General features: G+C 36.6%; 3 protein-coding genes across 3 annotated transcripts in view; 2 read left to right on the top strand and 1 right to left on the bottom strand.

Annotated features, from left to right (window-relative positions):
- cfap97 (cilia and flagella associated protein 97) overlaps window positions 1–6,561 on the top strand; it is a 7,666-nt gene extending 1,105 nt beyond the window's left edge. The window contains 5 exon segments of the mRNA XM_082164431.1: window positions 246–1,056; window positions 1,059–1,202; window positions 1,282–1,571; window positions 3,938–4,085; window positions 6,018–6,561. Coding sequence (XP_082020557.1) covers window positions 288–1,056; window positions 1,059–1,202; window positions 1,282–1,571; window positions 3,938–4,085; window positions 6,018–6,109 — 1,443 coding nt within the window. The 5' untranslated portion in view covers window positions 246–287 and the 3' untranslated portion in view covers window positions 6,110–6,561.
- A 1,198-nt stretch (window positions 6,562–7,759) lies between these two features.
- slc25a4 (solute carrier family 25 member 4) lies at window positions 7,760–10,548 on the bottom strand. The gene is made up of 4 exons (XM_082164442.1): window positions 10,352–10,548; window positions 8,688–9,174; window positions 8,458–8,598; window positions 7,760–8,372 (listed from the first exon to the last, which is right to left on the bottom strand). Exons 1-4 carry the CDS (start codon window positions 10,460–10,462, stop codon window positions 8,215–8,217), a joined length of 897 nt encoding a protein of 298 aa, XP_082020568.1. The 5' UTR covers window positions 10,463–10,548; the 3' UTR covers window positions 7,760–8,214.
- A 1,363-nt stretch (window positions 10,549–11,911) lies between these two features.
- LOC309495311 (EF-hand calcium-binding domain-containing protein 6) overlaps window positions 11,912–22,338 on the top strand; it is a 31,810-nt gene continuing 21,383 nt past the window's right edge. The window contains exons 1-9 of the mRNA XM_082164985.1: window positions 11,912–12,713; window positions 13,713–13,795; window positions 16,808–16,908; window positions 16,979–17,056; window positions 17,170–17,313; window positions 20,091–20,228; window positions 20,388–20,521; window positions 20,984–21,126; window positions 21,208–21,404. Of these exons, the coding sequence (XP_082021111.1) occupies window positions 12,395–12,713; window positions 13,713–13,795; window positions 16,808–16,908; window positions 16,979–17,056; window positions 17,170–17,313; window positions 20,091–20,228; window positions 20,388–20,521; window positions 20,984–21,126; window positions 21,208–21,404 (1,337 nt within the window). The 5' untranslated portion in view covers window positions 11,912–12,394. The remainder of the gene's footprint in view (window positions 12,714–13,712; window positions 13,796–16,807; window positions 16,909–16,978; window positions 17,057–17,169; window positions 17,314–20,090; window positions 20,229–20,387; window positions 20,522–20,983; window positions 21,127–21,207; window positions 21,405–22,338) is intronic.

The raw sequence follows: 22,338 nt of genomic DNA, 5'->3' as shown, positions 1-22,338 counted from the left end.
CCCTTCAACCGTTCTACAACCGTAGTTGTTGAGGGGGTGCATTGAAGTAAGAAATTTCGTATTTTTTAGGCTTATTTTAATGATTGTTAGTCAAACAATCCCCCCTTGTTAGTTTGCTGAGGCCCTGTAGTGGGCCACTGCTCTAGAAAACATTGAAATAGTTCAGACAACTCATTTTTCCACATGTTGAGCCTAATAACAGTTGGTGGTTTATAAAAAAGTTTCCTTTTTCCTTTCTTATCCAGGTTCCACTGAATGAGGGTACATTTGGAAGACACACTACAGACATGTACAGCCCCAAAGAGTTAGAGGGAGAAGTTGACCACTCGTTCTTTGACAGTGACTGTGAAGCTAATGGACTTGATGGTTCTGAGAATGGGCGGCTCAATAAACAGAAGGCCTCAGAACGACATGATGAGAGAACAGGAAAAGAGACCCATGTTTCAATGGATCAGATAGGGAGTGAAGTTCAAAGTGGGAGGAGCAGGAAAGATAAAGCCAGATTGGAGAATGGTCCAAACCAGCAGGGCAGACTGGGACGGAGTAAAGAGACAGAAAATGAAAGAGAGCGACAAAGTAGTGATGTACTTCTCAAAGGCTCCTCAACACTCCCAAGTGTCACGAGCACAGGGACTACGAACAACAGCCGATCTTCATACTCGTCTGATGAGGAAAGAGAGCTGGATGAGAAGCATGCTGTTTTTAAACTCAGGAAAATCAATGGTAATGCTAACCGTGATGATGATGATGATGATGATGATGATGGATATCATCGTAGTGACGATGAAAGTGAGGATGATATGAGATCAACAAAACATAAGAGATTGTCCCATGGAACACCTAAAAAATCTGCTGGTAAATTCCACAAGCTGAGCCGCAGCCACTCGTCATCATCCGATCCGGAGTCCTCACACAGCAGTGACGAGAAAAGCTCTATTCGCTCGCAGAAACATCATCGGGTGGGTTCAGCTAAGCAGAAAGAGCGACAAAAAGAAGTGGCAGAATCTGATGACACAGTCACTGATGTTACCCCTCTCTCGACACCAAATGTTAGTCCTTCCAGTCCATTGATGTTGTTCTGCCCTCTGAACACTTGGCAGCAGATGTTCAACAACATCAGCCCAGAGTTGCTGAGGAGATGGTTGTGAATGATGATTCGGACGGTCAGGGCAGTATAAGTTCTGAAGGAGAGAATGGATCAGGTTTGTGCAATGAATCGAGATGGTTTTTGTTGTTGTTGTGGCTGTTTCTCAAGAATCTCTCTGTCTGTCTCCCTTGCAGTGTTTTTAAAAGTAGAGAAACAATTAGACAGAGTACTTATGGTCTCCAGTCCTGGCAGTGTTGGCAGCAGTCGTAAGAACTATTCCTTCTCAAATGAAGAGGTATGGGAGATCGACCGGGAGAATCAGCGGCTATTACGTGAACTGTCCCATTCCACGGCTAGTTCGCGTAGCGCCAGCGCCGCCTGCTCCAAAACCAGCAGTCGGAGGAGCAGTGCACCAACTATACGCCTTTACCACAGCGCCCTCAACAGACAACGAGAGCAAGAGCGAATCCAGAAGGAAAATCTGGTCAGTTCAGATTCTTCACAAGAAAATATTTTCTCTCATTCCACTAGAGGGAGTTATTCCCTATCTTATTAGTTATGCAGTGAACTCCCCTTTAACTTTAGACTAGATTTGAATTTTAATCACACTGAGAGCAACTCCTATTATAAGAGAGAAGCTTTCATTAATTGTTGGCCTCAGTCAAGGAAGAAATTGTGTGTTTAGGTGTACACATGATGAGCATATGCATGTACACTACCGTTCAAAAGTTTAGGGTCAGTATTTATTTGAGCAATTTTTGCAAGTATTTATTTATTTTATATTTATCCTATTTAGCAAGGATGCATTAATTTGATCAGAAGTGACTGTAGAGATTGACATGTTGCAAAAAAAATATTACATTTATGCAGTTCTTTTGCCCTTTCCATTTATCAATGAATGCTGTACCATGGTTTCCACAAAAAAAATTAAGCAGCACAACCGTTTTCAACATTGATAATAATAATAATAAATGTTTCTTGGGCGCCAAATCAGCATATTAGAATGATTTCTGAGGAATCATGTGACACCGAAGACTGGAGTAATGATGCTGAAAATGCAGCTTTGCCATCACAAGAATAAATTACATTTTAAAATATATAAAAATAGAAAATAGCTATTTTGCTGTATTTTTTATCAAATAAATGCAGCCTTGGTGAGCATAAGACATTTCTTTCAAAAATATAGGAGATCTTCCTAACCCCAGACGATGTATGTTTCGATTCTGTCATTTACAGTGCTCTTCTACTCAGATGTCCCAGTACCAGTATGTATTACCAGATGTTCTTTGGTGATATTATTCATTCATGTAATGGTGTTCTGTGTGAGGGTTTATTTAAGTGTTCTGTGAAAGTGTGCATGGGTTAGGTGGCGCTGTCAGCCACAGCCAGTGAAAGCAGAGAGACAGTGACCACACTGACTGAGACGAGAAGAGACAGGTGGAAGCAGTTTTGCGCACATGCTGGTCTTGACATTATACCGAATTCACCCCCGTGCTTTCCTCATCTAAGCTTCAGTGAGAGAGAGAGAGAGTATTATGCAACTCTTCAAATTACACTTGAAGGAGGGCGAGTAAATGAGGATCTCTCTGGCTCCGTGCTTTTCGAAGCAACATAATGTGTGTTTGTGTTTTGTGCTCTCTTAACCTTGCTTGTTTACGTATGCATATTCTCTCGCTCTCTCTCTCTTTTGGTCACCCTCACAGAACCTTACAGAGTCAGAGCCTCTCTGTCAGTTTTTAATGCAGAAAACAGGAAAATGAAAATAAAATACTTCTTAATCAATAAAAGCAGGGACTATGAGCTGTGACTCTCAGACTGCATGTTCCTCCAGGTCTTGTTAGCATTTTACTACCTAGCAACTAATGCTGGAACACAAGACAGTCTCTCTCTTTCTTTAAGAGCACTGAGTGAGCTGACATCTATCTTCACCTTTACTCTATTTCCAGTCCCAGCTCTTTTCATGGGCTTTGCTTACTGAGTGGTTTCCAAAGGGGTGTTTGTACCAACATACGGAGGCATAACAGCCTGTGACATTCTGATCCTTGTGCACAGGTTATTTTTATTCTCAATGGTTCACTGTGGCTTTTCAGAGGTCATAGTTGTAGTCACACTACTCTCTTGGTCATCTTGTTTGAGGCAAGTTAATGTGAGATCATAGATGTCTGAAAGCTTTTAGCTTTAGGGTGAATCACACAAAATCTGTCGAGAGAATTTTCATCCGTCATATTTCATCCCAAATAAAAAGAAATATGTTTTTAAGGGCCATTGTGGTATTTTAGTGAAAATTTGTGCACATTTTTAAGTACACAAAAATAGTTTTTATTTTATTTATTATTGTAGTGTATATTGTAAACCTTTTTTACGGTATGGCAGTATTCATTAGTAATGATTAAATAATTTTATTTTATGTGGATAGTGGAATTTTTATTTACATTAACATGGTTGTGTTAAAAAAACAATTAAATCAATTCTGTTAAAAAACAATGAATGAATAAGTATAATTATACTATTAATGCTGTTAATATCGTTTTTGTTTAATATGTTCCTTAATTTGTTTTATTGTTTTATATAATGAAAAATCTATGTAAATCAGTGTTTAGTGTCTTATGTTATTATTATTTTTTTCAACCATTATCTGGATCCATTATTTTATTAATGAACTATTATTAATAAATTATTTATTGTTTATACATTTTTCCATAAGGATTTTGGACAAGCTATATAACTGGCATTCTTGGCCAGCATGTTAATAATAATAATACATGTTAACAATTCATATTGTAATTCAGCAAGCCCAAATTAGTTCAGGAAGTCAATTAAATTTCTGACATTAAGTATTTGTGCTTTCAGGCATTCCTGAAGCGTCTAGAATCTGTGAAGCCCACTCCTGGTATGACCCGAGATGAGCAGCTAGCTGATTATCAACAGCAGTGCCGATACATGGGAACAAGCGTTACAGCTCTTCCACCGGTTAAACTCAAGTACACCAAAACATCTGGTATATGCACACACACAACACAAACTTAAAGGGGTCTTATAATGCCATTTTTGTACAAGATAATATGATTCTTTAGGGTCTAAATTAAAAGTTCGTAATATACTTTAATTAAAAATTCTCATTAGTATTGTAAGAAAACACTAATTTTACCTGGTCAAAAACAGCTCTGTTTTCAGCACGCCATTTAAGTGCATGTGTCTTTAAATGATAATGAGCTTTGTTCACCCCGCCCCTCTGTTCTGTGCATACACCATTTGTTATAACCATAACACAATAACCATAACGTGTTGTTCATTATAAACGTGGGATTATTAATTATATTGAGAACGTCGTACATAGAAAACATGCTGTAATGTACCGAGTGTAAACCTTAGCCGCATTCATCGTGAAGCGTGCTAGCAATTTGCAAAGATTAATATAAAGATTAATATAAAGGTTTATAAAACGTTACACTCACTTCTTCTGGAGGTGCAGCAGGAACACGAATAGTTGGTACCGATCCTTTTTTCAAGAGCAGCTTCTTAGCAAAACCAGCTTTATACTGACCCTCGTTTGTAAAGCAGTCTGGTGTGTGAAATGGTTCGCGCAAACATGAAAGCATTGACGTTGATCGTGGGGAATATTCCCTTCGAAAACAAACTCAGCCACTGCGTCTTCAGAGGTTCGGATTTAGGTACATCAAAATGACTGCTGTGTTCCTTATTACACCCAAGAACAGAACACCACAATCGCTTAGATGCCATTCTGCTCATAGACAGTGCTCCAGCGTATCAACATTGACAGCGCGGACTATGATTGACAGCTCGCTCACGAGCGAGGGCGGGTCTGATTTGAAACGCTGCTGTCAATCAACAATCGTGGGAGGGGCGTCCGACCGTGTGACGTCACACGGTCGAACGGCTTGATTTTAGATGGGGGAAAACATACTGTATAAGAAGGTTAAAAAAAAAAACACTGGATGGATTTTTATCATTTTATGATGGTTGTGTACTGCCAACACACATTTCAGTACAATCAACTTGTAAAAGTGCATGTACCATTATATGACCCCTTTAAAGGCACACTATGCAGTTTCCGTTTTTCTCAAACAGCGACCCCTAGAGTCACTGTGGAGTACTTGTATTTAACGTTACTGTCGTAAATACCACTCACGCAGAGCCGTCTCTGCACTCTTCTGACCGCGTTTTCTTTGTTGACTCTGCCATGATTCACGTCTGAAATGCGTGCTAGTGTCTTCCATAGAGGCTGCTTCATATGATGTATGTGACGTCGTGCCGTAAAGCAAGTCATGATTCTCGCGAGATTTGTCGGACCTCTCAAACTTGCATTGCTGGTTTTTCCAGCGGCGTCATCCCCATGCTTTGCTATTCGCCCTACTATGAGTTCGTTTACCATCGAAATGATTTAGAAGCTGTTATATTAAGGTACAAATCTTGCATAGTGGGCCTTTAAGCCGAAGTTTGCATGAGGCACTTTGAATGAAGACATGTTCAGTTTGCATCCAACTCCTCTGACATAAAAAAAAAAAAATATATATATATATATGATATTATATGATATTATATTTTATATATATAATAAAAAAAAAATGTATTGATTCTAGTAAAACCTTTTGACCTTCAGTACCATTTGTGATGTGCTTTGCTTGTACGAGTTGTTTTTTACTTGTTTAGTTTCACTGATGATTAAAATCTGCCATTGCAACTTACTTTACTTTTAATTGAAGTCCCATCTGATTTAAAAAAAATTTTTTTTTTATTAACTGTTAGGTAGGTCTTTCCCCATTATTTACTGATAAACAAGAGTCTAGCCACTGTATTTGAACACAGACAACTGTTGTCATTTTGATTAGCTGCATGCATAACATTTAATGCAAAATTGTTAATGAACAGTCCTAACAATAGTGCAACTCCTGTCTTTCCATGAACACAGGGAAGACTTCTAGACCTGGCAGTAGTCCTCACAAAGCGAGACCGGGAACCGTTAAACTCAACAGGGCAACACCACGGCCTGCATGGTCCTGATCCTCAGAATCCCTTTCACTTTACATGTTCTGCTCTAACTGTTTGTAGAAAATATGACTGTAGGTCACAACATGAAACATTCTGGACAAACTGCTTGAGCTCACGTTAATTTGTCTGGATATGGAGTGATATAAAAATTAAATATTTGTAAGATAATCTACACAGCTAAATGTTTAATGACATTAATTACTTAAAAATGTGTGGCTTATATACATTTTAGATTTTGTTGGAGACAATCTAAACTGTTTGGGGACAATAAAGTGTGACATTCCATTTTATGAGACATTCAGAAGTAAACCAGTTTCTGTATTTTACACACACAAAAATATATATATGTAAGCTGTGTATAATTTTAAAGTCAATGTTGCTGTTATCAGAATAATTAATTACACGACACATCTGTTGGAAACTGTAAATTTCATGTGAAATAAATGCTTTATTAGTTACGATAATATCCAGTGTTGTTCCATTATTTGGAAAGTAAAAGTGGTTTGTTTATTGACCCAGCTGAATGACACTTGAATAGCTGGCATGCTGATATGAAGTGCCACACATGCTTAGACAGTGTTCCATCTGTTACAATCAGTGTAACAATGCCAGGCATTCACCTGTCACTCTTAAATTGCTTTTGAAAAGACTGACTGACACTTGTTGACACATAGCAGACTAACAAGGTTATTATGCAAACACTGCTATGTTGTTTGACTCGCATTACTGTAATTGGTTACTGTTACTAGCCTTTACTGGGCTATTACTATTATATTAGTATTGTAAACCAACATTACATTATATATTTCTTTACAGATCAGTATTTAATGTGCATTCAACATCAAGTAATGTTTTTATACTTTTTAAGGTGATTATAATTTATAATATATTAGCCATGTAATATGTAATATAATTTTATAATCACTTGTATTGTAATATTATATTATGAAATTGAAATATTTATATATTTCCGTTGAAAAAAAGAAAAGATTTGGGGTTGGTCAGTTTTTGTTTTTTAAAATATTTATGAAATAAGTATTTTCTGCTCACCAAGGCTGCATTAATAATATTCATATGATTTAAAATAGCTATTTTCTGTTTTAATATATTTAAAAATGCTAATTATCTCTTTGATGACAAAGCTGAAGTTTTTGCAGTCTTCAGTGTCACATGATAATATGCTGTTTTTGGTCCTCAAGAAACATTTCTTATTAATGTTGAAAAGAGTTGTGCTGCTTGTGGAAACTGTGATAAAAAAAAAATTCAGGATCGTTTCATAAATGGAAAGTTCAAAAGAACAGCATTTATTTGAAATCGAAATCTTGTGACATTATAAATGCCTTTACTGTCACTATTGACCAATTGAATGCATCCTTGCTGACTAAAAGTACTGATTTCTTTACAAAATGTCTTAAAAACATCTTACTGACCCCAAAAACTGTATATTCTGTATTTGGTTTAAAATGGGAATGATACAATTTGAACAGTTTTTCTTCATAAATTATGTTCATTTAAAATGTTTGTGTAACAATTTAAACTATGAAAGCCAATATGAGTCCACTTCCATTACTCAGCTGTAACAAAACTTTTGACTTTTACTATCATCATAAAATCTGTCAGTAAGAAATAATGTAATAATACAAAAGAAACCACAAGCACCGGTCAGGAGTTGTATTGTCAGATTTATTCTTATTAAAAGAACACATAAGGTGGAATAAACCACAAGAACAGTCAGCTTTCCAGTGTACAGCCACTTGCTTCAGTCTGAGAGTGTTCAGCTAGCTACAGAAGAGAAGAGCCACTGTAGAACTTGTAGACTCTCAGAGTTATGAGGGATTGATTCAAATAAATAAATGAGAAAAAAATAACTTTCAATCTGACCAGACTGAATGTCATCTAAAACTGGGGAGCAGTAGGCAGAGTTAAATATATTTACAAGTGTAGAGGTGGAGGGTGCTGTGACCACCTACGATCACATGATTAAAATCCACCCCTGGGCCAGCATGGCTAAGTACACTTCCCCTACTTCACCCTGTTTGTTAACACTCTACACAATTAAGACATACACAGTACTCAGGGGTTCCTTTGATGGGATCGACATGATGGATGGAGAATGTTTATGTGTACTTCTTAATCTCGTCATACAGAACCAGCACAAAGGCGCCACCCATGCCTCTGAGCACATTGGACCAGGCACCCTTGAAGAAAGCTTTGCCGCCCTCATCCTTAGTGATCTTTTTCCAACAGTCGATTGTGCCCGTGTACATAATGTCAGCTTTTGGAAAGAAAATTATCCGTTAGACTGATCGACTAATCATTCACAAAATCCATGAAACAATAGTTTGTGCCAAAAGGCTTACCTCCTTTGCGTCCTGACTGCATCATCATACGACGTCTGACGGTGTCGAAAGGATATGAAATGATACCGGCTGCAGCTGTGACAGTCTGGGCAATCATCCAGCTAATGACAATGTGTGTGTTCTTGGGGTCTGGCAGCATACCTGAGTGATAGAGTTCGACCATGTCACTGAGTTGTATTTTAAAAGCAATTTATTTGATCCATGTCAGATGTTCCCTAATAGCTGCTTACCTTTTGCTGTATCGTAGACACCAAAGTAAGCAGCTCTGTAGATAATAATGCCCTGGACAGACACATTGAAGCCAAGGTAGAGACCCTTAATACCATCAGACTTGAAGATCTTAGTAAGGCAGTTCCCGAGACCACTGAACTCTCTCTCCGCCGTGCCTTTACCGATATCAGCAGCAAGCCTTGTTCTGGCGAAGTCAAGAGGGTAGACAAAGCACAAAGAGGTGGCACCGGCGGCACCGCCAGAGGCCAGATTACCAGCAAAGTAACGCCAGAACTGGGTCTTCTGGTCCACTCCTCCAAGGAAGACCTTCTTGTACTTGTCTTTGAAGGCAAAGTTGAGGGCTTGTGTGGGGAAGTATCTGATGACGTTGGCGAGATTGCCTCTCCAGAAGGACAAGAATCCCTGCTCTTTGGGAATTCTTACTACGCAGTCAACAATGCCTTTGTACTGCATATCAACTGTGATCTGTTTGCTGGCATGCTGGACCTGTGAAGCGGCACAGTTTGAATTGGTAAGTGGAAGAGTGCACCCTTGATATCATTGTGGTCACACATCGGATGTGGATTATGGGATATAAATTTTTGAGTGTAATTTCATTTATTTCCTTGTGTCAGTGTTGCATGATCATCCTGTATAAAGGAGCCACAAAAAAAGTGTGATGATTACACTTAGGGATCAGTCTGTCCACGAGCGCGAGCTGCACATGGCGTCACACCCATCTTGCCCGGTGGGGTTTAAGTATTGGGTTGCAGCCTCCAGACTATTTTTAACTTTAAACTTACACCAAATATCGCTGCTCTTCACAGTCACGATCTTAACCCCCATGATTGGCCTTTGAAACGCGGAACTCGGCGTGACGGAAGTCGTCAAGGTCAAATGTTTCAACTTTATTTATTTATTTAATTAATTAGTAAAGCACTACTTAAATGACCAAATAAAATGTATCAAACTTTAGTTAAACTTAGCAGAAAAAAGGGAATCGCCGGTGCAGCACAGATGTCTACTTGATACAATTTTTATTTAAGGTGCATAACAATGACTTGACTAACGTTTCGATGTAGTTACATCTTCATCAGAGTCTCTGATGAAGATGTAACTACATCGAAACGTTTTTTCTGCTCTGTTTTGTCCTGCCTTGGTTGCACCGGATTGTTGTGGATTACAGAAGCGCAGAGAACCTCCTTTTCAATTAGTTAAACTTACTCGATACTGAAATTGCACTTTTTTGTTTGTCAGTGACGCTTGTCTTAGTAACGCTTTATAAAGTAGCACCATGGACAGCGCCATAATGAATTGTCGGCAAAACTCTCCTGTTTGTTTAGTCTATTCTATTGTATTAATTGATTCGAATTTTACCGTAACATTTTTTAACTAAATAAACTTGACATGCAAGTTCACTGCACCCTCTTTCTAATGTATGACTTACTCTCAACTTTTTTCCCCCAAGCTATTTACGGGGACATTCAATAGCCTACACTAAAAAATGATGGGTTGTTTCAACCCATGTTTGGGTCAAATATGGACAAACCCAACCGTTGGTTTATATTTTTTTATTACATTTTAAACCCAACGGTTGGGTTTGTACATATTTGACCCAAACATGGGTTGAAACGACCCAGCATTTTTATATTTTAAAATGATTGATTCTGACTTAAAAACGTACCTGCAGTAAGAGTTTGACTCTTTCAATGGGGGCCACGGCTGTCTTGGAGATGGCAGCGGCCACACCACCGGCCAAGAAATCCTTCAAGAAGCTGATCACTGCGTCAGACATGATGTCCTATCTCCTGGAAGACAATCTCACCACTAACCAAAGGACCCTAAAAGAACCCCTGCGACGCCCCTTCAAATGGACGAGTGCTCGTGTTTGCTCTCAATATATCCAGACTCATTATCGCGAGAGGAGCAGATGATGGATCCACGAGGGACCAAACAGAATCTCAAAGCTGAATAAATATCCTGGGTCACAGGCCACGAGTCTTGCGCAAGTTCATTAATGTCCAGGGTCATTGAATTGGGGACGTTTAAAGGACAACTTTTATTTCTCACATAATATTATGAGAAATCATTTTACCACAGAACCTTGCACCAAAAGTAGCCTATTACAGAAATAGTAGGCATATGGAATAAAGTATGCCTAAATAAAATAAATGCAATGCAGAAATGCAATTTTGCTTACTACATTTTATTATCTAAATTAATTTAACTGATATGCGTAAATGTCTAGTTATATGTAAATGTCTAGTTATATGTAAATGTCTAGTTATAGGCCAATGTATGGCCTATATGCCATTTGAATTTGCATTGTGATATTATATTGAGTTAGATTACGATTAGTATTCAAATTAACCTTAAAAGATACACTATTAGGCCAACATTAAGTTGAACAATGAAAAAGTAGCCTAGAGTTCTTGGTAGGTTCGCGATGGGACACGTTACATTTGATTGCCTCCTGATATTTACTGGAAAATCGATCAAGGAACAAGAATAGGCTACTTTTGCTCATTCTATAGTGGCCTGCACGCGCACCTGTGTCACGTGACAGACTGTCCTAAAATACGCAGGACGTTTTCTGAAGCTATTTGTAATGCTACACTGATTTATTGCATAATGACAAATAAGCTTAGTTTGTTATTTATTGTTATAATTTAGTTAATGTTGAAATGCTTACTTAATAACGTGTTAGTGCCTGGTACCCAATATATAACTTCAAAGTTTGGATGGTAATTGTATGTTACACTTAATTACATAAGTTCGTTCTGAGTAATTGATTTTGTGGAAAGTTGTGAGTAATATTACTGTTTAATTACTGTATAACATGTATACCATTGTAGAGTGTTAGACCCCTGCGCATTCTAACAGCAGTTTTAGATATTGGAAACCACTACCCCATTTTTTCACCTCTCAGTCTGTTAGTTAGGGCTGTTGCCGGGCTACAATACAGCAGTATTCTTCTTGAGTGGGATTTGAATGTTACTAAAACAATGTGGGAGACTCTTCTTTACAACACAATGAGAGTTTGACTGGGTGCCAGGACTGTGATGACACATCAGCTCAAATTTCCTCAGCCACAGGAACAAAATTATTTTATTCACTTTCTCTCATTGAAGCTCAGAAATGAATAAACATGCCAAATAGAGATTGCCAAGTGTTTATTTCTGTTACTAAGAATGTTTTCAAATTTACTATATATGTGTAGGTGGGTTTACTTCAGGTTGGAGACTAAACAGACCCCAACAGGGAAATCTGACAAAACCTCTTTTTGGAAAATATTAGGAAAATAAATATTTGAAAATCAAATGTTTTCTTTTACGGATTGGGTTAGGATTCATTACATTTACATACAAATTGCATTGTATGACTTTATTAAAGTAGCCAACTAAACGCGTATTCTCGATCGAGTTCCTGTATGAACATCACATGAACATTTGCCCGCGTAATCTGCAACCCTATGCGCGAGAGCTTGCTGTTGCTAAGGGCAACTTGGCTTTTCTTATGTAATAAAACAGTAGGCAGACAGTATCTCCTCTCATAAAAGTTCTTCAACATTATACTACACGGCACTTTTGACATTTAAGCCATTATAAAGCGACTGAGTTCGATGCGTAATTTATCTCATTTAATCTATTTTCTTCTTAGTGCGTAACGCACTTTGGAAAAGGGCTTTCTGGGAGAGTTGTTTTAAAACGTAAACTTTTCAGTCAGGATGTCCACGGTGGCTTCTGTGCGGCTCCCGGCCATTCAACACCCTTCATCAAGACTCGGAGATCCAGATTTCATCTCTCTCCGGGGTTTTTCCACAGACTGCGGCAGAGAACAGAGATACTGGATGCCTCAAAGAGGAACCAGACCGCAGTCTCCAGGGACGGAGAGCATGGATTCCGCTTTTCGCAGTGAGAGCAGCAGAAGTGATAGAAGTTCTTTGATGGAGAAAGGAAAAAGAAGAGGGCTAGATATTCCAGAGCAAATCCTCGAAGGAGACGAGGTCATCCACGACCAGGAAAAAGCCAGATTACCTGCCTTCCGTGAGTCACTAGCCTGACATTTATGCAGTTTGATATGAAGGGGCTGCACTGCCTACAACTGGTGATAGAAATGTAGGCCTAATGGTAATGCTTTGTGAATTTATGGTCTGACTGTAAATCAAGGTCTGACTGTAAATCAACATTTCAGCACATGAAACAGCGCTAGAGGACGAATAAATTGCTGACTGTGAAACATAATGTTTGTTTAAAAAAAATAAAAAAATAATGAGCCACCGAGCACATAAAGCACTATGAGACATTTTACATAGGCCTAATTAGCTATGGAAATTTTAAGAAACCAGTTCCGTTAAAGATTTTGCTTTTGAGGGGGGAGATTTCAACACAACGTATAACAAAAATGCATGATTCAATCCAATGCAAATTAATTTAATGCAGTGATCGTCCCATTTTTTAAATAAGATACTAAAAAAGTAGGCCTTTTTTTTTTCAGTCAGATATGACGAAGTTAATCAGTTACTTGCGGTTGAAAGTGAGTGTTGCTTGATCAAAATGCATTTTAGTTAACATCGAATAAAACACTGCTGACTTTATGTTGTGGAAGAATGCACGTTAGAGAATCTTTAACGGAACTTTTAGTCTTGAAAATTTGACTTAGGTATTAAAAACAAAACAAAAAAACAATTAGTACATTTCATAATTATTCAGACTGTCCCGTATTCGACCACACGAGGGCGCTGTCTCATCAGAGGAATGAATTGTCTAGTAGTGGTCAGTGAAACTTGAGTCTCTCTTCTTAGTTTCAGAGACTTGTGCATTTAGAGCAACTGTATCCTGCAGGAACATGTATGGGTCCTGAAAATATTATTATTGACAAATATTTGATATTAAAATATTTTTTATTTACATAATTCTGTTGTGATATTTTCATGACAACCTAGTTTGGAAACTTTTTTGCTATTTGCCTTGGTCCCCAAATAGCCTAATGGATGTATTAAATAATTTGTAAGCATGTTTGTCTGGTTTGTGTGTTTGGTGTAGGTCACAGGGCGGCATCAGAGAACCGATCCATTAGTATGCTTTCTCATATAACATACTCCAGCACTGGTCCATGGATGACAGATGTAAGTACATAGGCTAGTAGTTAAAAGACACCTTATATAAAGTGGGACGTACTGTGCAGTGATATGTTTATGATTATTGGATTAAAAGACACAGTGGCTTTCTATTACATACAGTAGTACAGTATTTATGAAGTAGCTTATTTAAACACTATACATGAATATTATTAAATTTGATATATCTGAAAAATTATAATTTAATTTAAATAGTTGGTTAGCTTTTACATTATACAATATAAAATAAATTTACTGTTTATTAATACTGTTTACTACTGTAAATAAAGACAAATGAAGACCTCCGATGCAAAAGCCTCTAAAAGCCACCTCTGTCAAAACTGAGATAATAATATTGAGTGAATGCTCTCCACACATAGTATACGTTCATCAAATACATTCACTTCAAACTCACTAAATCCCAGCCTCAGCCCATTCAGAAATGCCAGTACTTGGGTAGAAACCTATACATAGGAGCCTGTTAATGTGTTAATATTAAACAAAAACTTTAGATGGACTTAGAGGCTTTTGCATCTGAAGTCTTCAAATACACTACCGGGCAAATTATATATATTTTTTAATAAAAAAAACTTAAAGTCTCTTATGCTCACCAAGGCTGCATTTATTTGGTCAAAAATGCAGTTAAAGATGTAATATTGTGAAATATTATTAATTTGAAATAATTTGAAATGTCTGCTCATCAAAGAATGTCACAAAATGTTACCAAAACAAAAATAATAAATGATGATAACAATGATGATGATAATAATAAGGACCATTATTGATATTTTTAGCACTAATAATAGTTGAACACCAATTCAGCATATTAGAATGAATTCTGAAGGATCATGTGACACTGAAGACTAAAGTAATGGCTGCTGAAAATTCAGCTTTGCCATCACAGGAATAAATTAAAATATATTAAAATAGGAAACGGTTCTTTTAAATTGTATATTCAACAATATTACTGTTTTACTGTATGTTTGATCAAGTAAATGCAGTATTGGTGAGCATAATGACTTCTTTCAAAAGCATTAAAAAATATTAATGTAATAATGTAAATAATTAATTATTCCAAACTTTTGAAAAGGTCTGTTATTAATGTGATGAACTCCACATGTGCTTACTATATTAGGACACCTGTGTGAAGTTAGGGCTATCTGACTTCATACATCCACTCCATCTGTGGACCAGTTCAAAATTATGCCAAAAATAAATAAATAAATAAGATGAGTGAAATTAGAGCTGAGAAAAAGTGGTTGCAGATGCAACCTGGTTTAATATTTTATTTAATGCAATAAAAAAACATTTAAAATAAACATTTTAATTTACATGTTTTGGAGCCACTGTGCAGGTTTCATGCACAATGTGATTCTACAGAGATTAATACAGGCATATTCTCAAGTATCCCCATGTGCTTTCCTCTCAATGACAGTGTTGCTGGTCTGTGTTCCTTCTTTTGACATCAAAGCCTGGCATTATCCCATTGAGAAAGAAAGCTACTGCTCGTGTAGAATAAAACACAAGAACTGATAAAATCTCAGCTGCAGCTCAGTGGTTAACACCAATGTATAGCCGAGTTTACTCAGGAGAGAAATTAGCAAAGAACGATAAAGAGAAGGAGAAGGGGGGGAGTATATGTGCAAATGGGCGTGTGAGAGAGAAAGTCCTGCAAATCTGCAGGTGTCTGTCTTCTGGAGGGGGTGTTGTGTGTGATTAACCCTGCCAGTCTTATCCCTTGGGTCCTGTCTGTCTGACCGACTGAACCCAGCACACAGGCCCCCTCGACTCCGCCTGGTCACGAGAGCTGCCTTAGTCACACAGTGGGGGTACACACACACACACACCCGTCACAAGAGTCAGAGTGGGTGTGTGGATGAACACTCAACCCCTCTATCCCATCTTGTCACAAAAGAAGCTTGAAATGCTGTCACTCATTATATTTAATACAATCAGTAGGCCTACTTATAAAAAAAATTCAGTTAGTGCAGTTTTCAAATGAATCTGCATGCTATCCATATTAGGCTTATAACCCTATTATAAGCCAGTTAATATTACATGGAAATATGATCTCTGAGATATTTCACAGTTTAGAAGAGTTTCTTTTTTGAGTTTAGAAGAGTTTCTGTGATCTGTTTTTGTAGAAATATTAATGATCTCCAGAGAGAGAGAGAGAAAAAAGAGTACTAAAGTTTTATAGGTCTATATTTAAAATTTGTATAAATATTTTGACAAAACATCAAACACAAGTCTTTTATTCTCTAGAGTATACATTTTATTTTATTCTCTAAAAGAACTGGCTTGTTAGAATCATTCTGTCATGATCATGTTCTGTTTAGTCTTGTCTTTGTCTTAGATGCCGTATGCACAACACTGTTTTCAACTAAAAATGGAAAACTTTTTATATACGTTTTGGCCATTAATTTACACGACAATGGATTTCTGGGGGCCTGAAAATGCAAACTTTTGAAAACAGGTGCAAGTTTGGAAAATGATACTGTTATTGTCCCTGTGTAAACAACCGAAACGTGAATTTGTGAAAACAATGACGTCATGCACATACATATTATGTGTTCACTCTGTAGGTGCATAGTGTTTCTTTACAAAGTGGCATTGCCAACTACTGGCCTGGCATGCATAATACAGTGTTTTTAATCGTTTTCATGGATCCATGTGAACTTAGTTTTGATAACATTGTCGTCTGTATGTGAAAAACTCTAAGGAAAACTTTTCTGTTTTTAGTACATTTTTGTCGTGTAGACATACCCTTAGTTCCCTTGTTACTGTTTTGCCGTTGTCATAGTCCCTGATTAGTGTCACACCTGTTCCCTGTTCTGTTGTTTACCTTCCTCTGTGTATTTAAGCCTTCAGCTCTTTGTTCTTTGTCTTGCATCAATAATATGTCCATTTTGGTTTGTGCAGCAGTGTGTTAGGGTTGCAGTGGAAGGTTTTTATAAAAAAAATATATAAATACAGAAACTACACTTAACCAATATACCGATTTCATCCTTTCATTTAAAGCTGGAAGATGAGTTAAAAGAACGCATTCAAACTACTGGAGCTCTGACACTCAAAATCCTGTTCAAGAACAACCACCCTGACGGCAAACCTCTGGTCAACAGGTAAAAACACAGGCAACACATGTTAATCTAAATTTTTTTTTCATTTTCTAATGGTTTGTTCTTTTCCTAGACCTGTTTTACTTGAAATCCTTACAAAGTTCCTGAGACGGCCTGTCACAGCTAAACAGCTGAAAGGCCTTCTATTCCGGTAATTAATGATGCTCTTACAACTCTCAAAGCAAACATTATGTTGTTATGCTATAAAACATTGTCTAACATTTATCATATAAAAAAATACACTGTCTTGCTCTTTCTGTTTAGTCTGCACCTCTCTGACCGAGTGCTTATCAGTTTTGAGGAGTTTTACGGTGCCTTAAAAGACCCAGGCTTCAATAAAAGTAACCCTGCAGGTCCTCTTACAATTCCCCAGACACTGGCCCTGCTGAGAGGACCTGCACGCAGCAGGTGAGATCTCTGAGGTCGTGACACACTGCAGTATTTTCCAGTTAACTGCCATATAAAATAAATTCTTTGTTGTCATCTGGGAGAAAGTGGGAATTAAAATATAAAAATTCTGTATTATCAAATCAAAGTAAAGTAAAAGGCAATATCAATAAACAGTTCAGATAATTGAATCAACAAAAGTAGCATTAATATTAAAGAAAAACAGTATAAGCATACTTTTCAAGCTAAACATTTCACAAACATTTTATATATATATGGAAATAGGAAAGAACACATCTAAAATAGTGTCTTAAGTTAACTTATTGTTTATTGAACGGTTGTATAGAAGCATGGTCATACGCTTTCTCATTTGATTTGTGATGTTGGTCTGAATGCTTTGTGTGCTGTGTTTACTTCAGCTGTTATTCAGAACAACAGCAAGAATGCGATATTGCTTTTATATCTATATAGGCTACTTTATTGTTGTCAAACACGTCCAGTTATGAACTACATCTGTTGTTATTCTGCAAGGCCAACTGTGGCTCAATAAAGTAAAGCTGTTATTCTTCGAAATGTCCTTTTTTTTTAGCCCCTGGAGGTTTTCTTACATTTGATTGTTTCACAAATGTTAAGGGGAAATTTGTAATGTTCTTTGAACATTCTGAAACAAGGAGAAAAAAAAAAAAAAAAAAAAAGATGTCCTCACTGCAGCCTGTAGTGCAATGACGTACTGCATTAAAAATCCAACAGTGGATGTGTTTTTTCCCAAACCAGTTGAAGGTTAGGTTGTATAGGTTTAGGGGTTAGTATCTGTTGCAGCATGTAGGCGATCAGCACTGTGATTGACATGAGTAATGAAATCTTTAGAATCGACTGCGGGGCGGAGTTTGCGCCAAACAAAGTCCACTATATATTTGATTTAATGCAGTATACGTCATCGTGCTACAGGCCGCACTGAGGACGGTCTAAAAAAAACCTTCCGAGAACGATGTATAAATAATGTTTTTGCGTTAACGTTTTGAGAACATTATTAAAGACCAGATCACTTTAAATAAATATTGTATTTACATTACTGAAAGAATGTTTGTTTTTTAACTTTGAGAGAACCTTGCCAGAATGTTAGCCAAACATTTTGAGAATGTTCCCCTTTTAGATGGGTAGCTAGTCCTGGCCCCCTGGTTGAGAACCATCATTAATAGATGCCATTTGGTTTATTATTTTGTATATGGAATTCAGACATAGCTTAAGTCTACAAATACATTTTGGGGTCACTGTATGATGATTATTGATTCTAAACTGTAAAAAACAAACAGAAGTCATCACTCAAACAATTCTCTAGAAAGACATGATGATTCAGAAAGAATGTGAACTGCTCAAGCTCAAGGTTCACCAGCAGGGAGTGTGAGAGCAGCTCAGAGAAGGCAAAAGGATGATCAGCCACCTCCATTTCTCCCTCTCTGTACTACTATTGTATCTAACTGTTTAAAGCAGCAATGGAATACAAAGAGGTTGTAGAGGGAGTGTGCAAGAGTGCGAAAGTTTGGTTGGAGTGTGTGTGTGTGTGTGTGTGTGTGTGTGTGTGTGTGTGTGTGTGTGTGTGTGTGTGTGTGTGTGTGTGTGTGTGTGTGTGTGTGTGTGTGTGTGTGTGTGTGTGTGTGTGTGTGTGTGTGTGTCGTACTGATTGCGCAAGACCTGGCCAGACCAAGACACACTCCAGCCGTGAGCAAAAAAAAAGAAGAAATCTCTGTGACTAATCTCACACATTTTCCCTCTCTTTCTTACAGACACATTGATTATGAGACTACAAGTGAAAGATGGTAAAGATAGGATGAGGGAAAGAAAAAAGACTGAATAAAAAGACAAGAGAGGGATAAAGATGAAAGAGAAACAGGAAAAGAAGAGAAATGTGGCACACATAAAAAGTGCCCAAAGGGCAGATTTATGGGTCCGAAAAGGTTGAAAATAGAAAGAAAGGATAAGTGGAAGAGATGAAGGGACATAATAAAGAGAAGCGTTTAATCTCTTGCTCTCTTCCTCCTCATATGTATGGTTGACAGTGTGTGTGTGTGTGTGTGTGTGTGTGTGTGTGTGTGTGTGTGTGTGTGTGTGTGTGTGTGTGTGTGTGTGTGTGTGTGTGTGTGTGTGTGTGAGTGTTGTGAGTGTGAGAGGGACAAAAAGAAACTGAATTTTTAAACAATCTCTTTTTGAAAAAAAGAAAGTAAATAAATAAGAGATTTTCAATGTGTCAATAATTTTAATGTTTTCTGAATGGTGTAACAGCATACACCATTAAAAAAAATTTGCTCAATAATTGTAGGTGTTTTTTTATTTTTTTAAAGAAAATAATACTTGTATTTAGCAAGGATGCATACAATTGATCAGTGACATTAAATGTATTTACAAAAGATTTATATTTCAAATAAATGCAGTTCTTTTGAACTTTCTATTCTACATAGAATCCTGCAACAAAAAAAAAAGATCATGGTTTCCTGAGCACAAATAAGTATATTAGAATGATTTCTGAAAATTAAGCTTTGCTATCAAAGAAATAAATTACATTTTAAAATATATTCAATATTTTGCAATATTAATATAGTATAATGTGAAACCAGTAGTGATTTTACTGTAATTTTGGTCAAATAAATGCAGACATGGTGAGCATAAAAGACTTCTTTCAAAAACATCAGATTTACAAAATCTTACCAATCCCAAACTGTCGAACAATAGTGCATAAACATGAAAAATTAGCTTGTAAGTTGCTATTTGCCTTGATTGTGAACCCATTTCTCCCACTGTAGGTTTCTGGAGTGTGTAGAGGTTTTGTGCAAGTCAGACAATCTTACTGAAAACTGGATTTCTGCCACAGAGTTCAGAAATATTCTCAACAAGCTCAAACTTCACCTGAAAGATCCAGATTTTGAAAAATTATGGAAAAGGTTTGAAATTATTAATTTGTGCATTTATTTATTTATTTATGCATTCATATATACCATTACATAACTACAGAGGGTTTTTTTTTTAATAGAATTTTCTATTTAAAAAAACTATAATTCAATAAAAAAAATCATCCATCTTTTTTTTTTTTTTTTAAACAGGCTAGATGTGGATGGATTTGGAGCAGCCAAACAGGCAATTTTTCTGAAGAAATTAGGATTGAGCAGAAGGATTGAACCAAACAATGAGAAAAACTACCACACTTCCATTAACGCTAAAGCTGAGGACACAAAAGGTGAAGCTGCCTGTTAGCTAATAATATATAATTCGTACAGTTTCAAGTAATGTTTCATGAGCTGATTTTTTCTACTTTATAAAGGGTCCTTATCTGTTAATTTACTAAATAATCAGTAATCAAATGTATCAAAAAAGTAGTCCAATCACAGTCATAAGTGAAAGTAAACCGAAGTTAAATTACTATTGTACTAAACTTATTAAATAAAATGATTATAGATCAATAGTATTGATTTTCTCAGAAGCAGAGGGACAGACTTTGGATAAACTAGCCGTTTCAGTTTGCTTTAGATGTGTACTTGAGCAACAGTCGACCTATAGAGGGTGCTGTGATCCTTTTTCATTATGGTACTAATGATTTAGCTTTTGCTTGGTCTAATTTGAACTAATCAGAAGATGAAGTTATGTCATTACATCATTAAAATGTTCATAAGTTCCTGTCATGCCTTCCTCTTCACTGCAGCTCCTGCTAGGGCACTCTCTAAGGCAGAAGAGGAGCGTCACACATCTATCGCCATTGAGACATGGCTGAAGGACAGATTCAGAGAAGGAGCTCAGAAGATGAAAACAGAGTTTGATCAACTGGATCCTGAGAACAGCGGGAGGGTAACAAACAGCATTGGGCTTCATAAACAGGCTGGTTTATCATATTGATTGATGTAAATGTTGTCTGTGTTCTGTTTGCAGGTGAGGGGTGCAGACTTTCTGCAGGTGTTAGGGAAGTTTGGCCTGCATCTGAAGACAAAGCACCTGGGCCTGTTTCTGTCCCGGTGTGGTCTGAAGCTTAAAAAGGGCTGCGTGCAGTACTTGAACTTCCTGCGCTCCTTCCAGGACAGAAGTTCTGATGGCATCACTCACAAGATCATCTCCAACCCAAAACACCGGTCAGATTTACAACATAGCAATATCCTAATAATATTGATTCATATGGAGCTTTGATCTATTCATATGGAGCTTTGATTTCTTACAACATCAGCAATTCCCTCTTTTTTTGTGGCGAAGAGGCAACACATTTTTGCTTACTAAGATTTTAAAAGCATAAAAAGAAACATCCAATGTAAATTGAATGAGGCTAAAATTATTTTAAGTGAAGACTTAAAATCCTTTAAGCCTCATTCAGTTTACATTGCTCATACAGATGCATAGATATAAATAAATATTCCATATTCAAGTGGATTAATACAGACATATGCTAGTAGCCAGAATTCATTGGGATATGTATGACATATCTATATATGACACTGTATTTACATGACACAGACAACTGAATATGTTTAAATCCATCTAATTTCTGAATATTTATCAGAATTTTTCGTGCAAACGAAGTCAATGCTGAACAAACAAAACAGGAAATCTTTTTACACTGTACTGTTTAAAAGTTTGATGTCAGTAAGTTTTATATATATATATATATATATATATAATTTTTTTTTTACTCAGCAAGGATGCATTAAATTAATCAAATGTTATAATATATTTATATTTCTAATAAATGCTGTTCTCTTGAACTTCATTTGTATCAAATAATCCTGAATTGTTTTTTTATCACGGTTTCCACAAAAATATTACGCAGCTTAATAAGCAGATAAATATTAAGAAGTTCAACTGTTTTCAACATTGATAATAATAATACATTTTACTTGAGCTCCAAATCAGCATATTAAAATAATTTCTAAAGGAGCATGTGACACTGAAGACTGGATTAATGAGGTTTAAAAAATTATCTTTCCCATTACAGGAAAACATTTTTTTTTTTTTTTTTTTTTTTTTTTTTTTTTTCATGACTGTTTTTACAATATTTTTGGTCAAATTACTTTA

Source organism: Leuciscus leuciscus, assembly GCF_965113295.1.
Source record: "Leuciscus leuciscus genome assembly, chromosome: 3".
Taxonomy (NCBI): Eukaryota; Metazoa; Chordata; class Actinopteri; order Cypriniformes; family Leuciscidae; genus Leuciscus; species Leuciscus leuciscus.
Note: the sequence above shows the minus strand (reverse complement) of the source record. Positions and strands in the feature narration are given on the sequence as shown.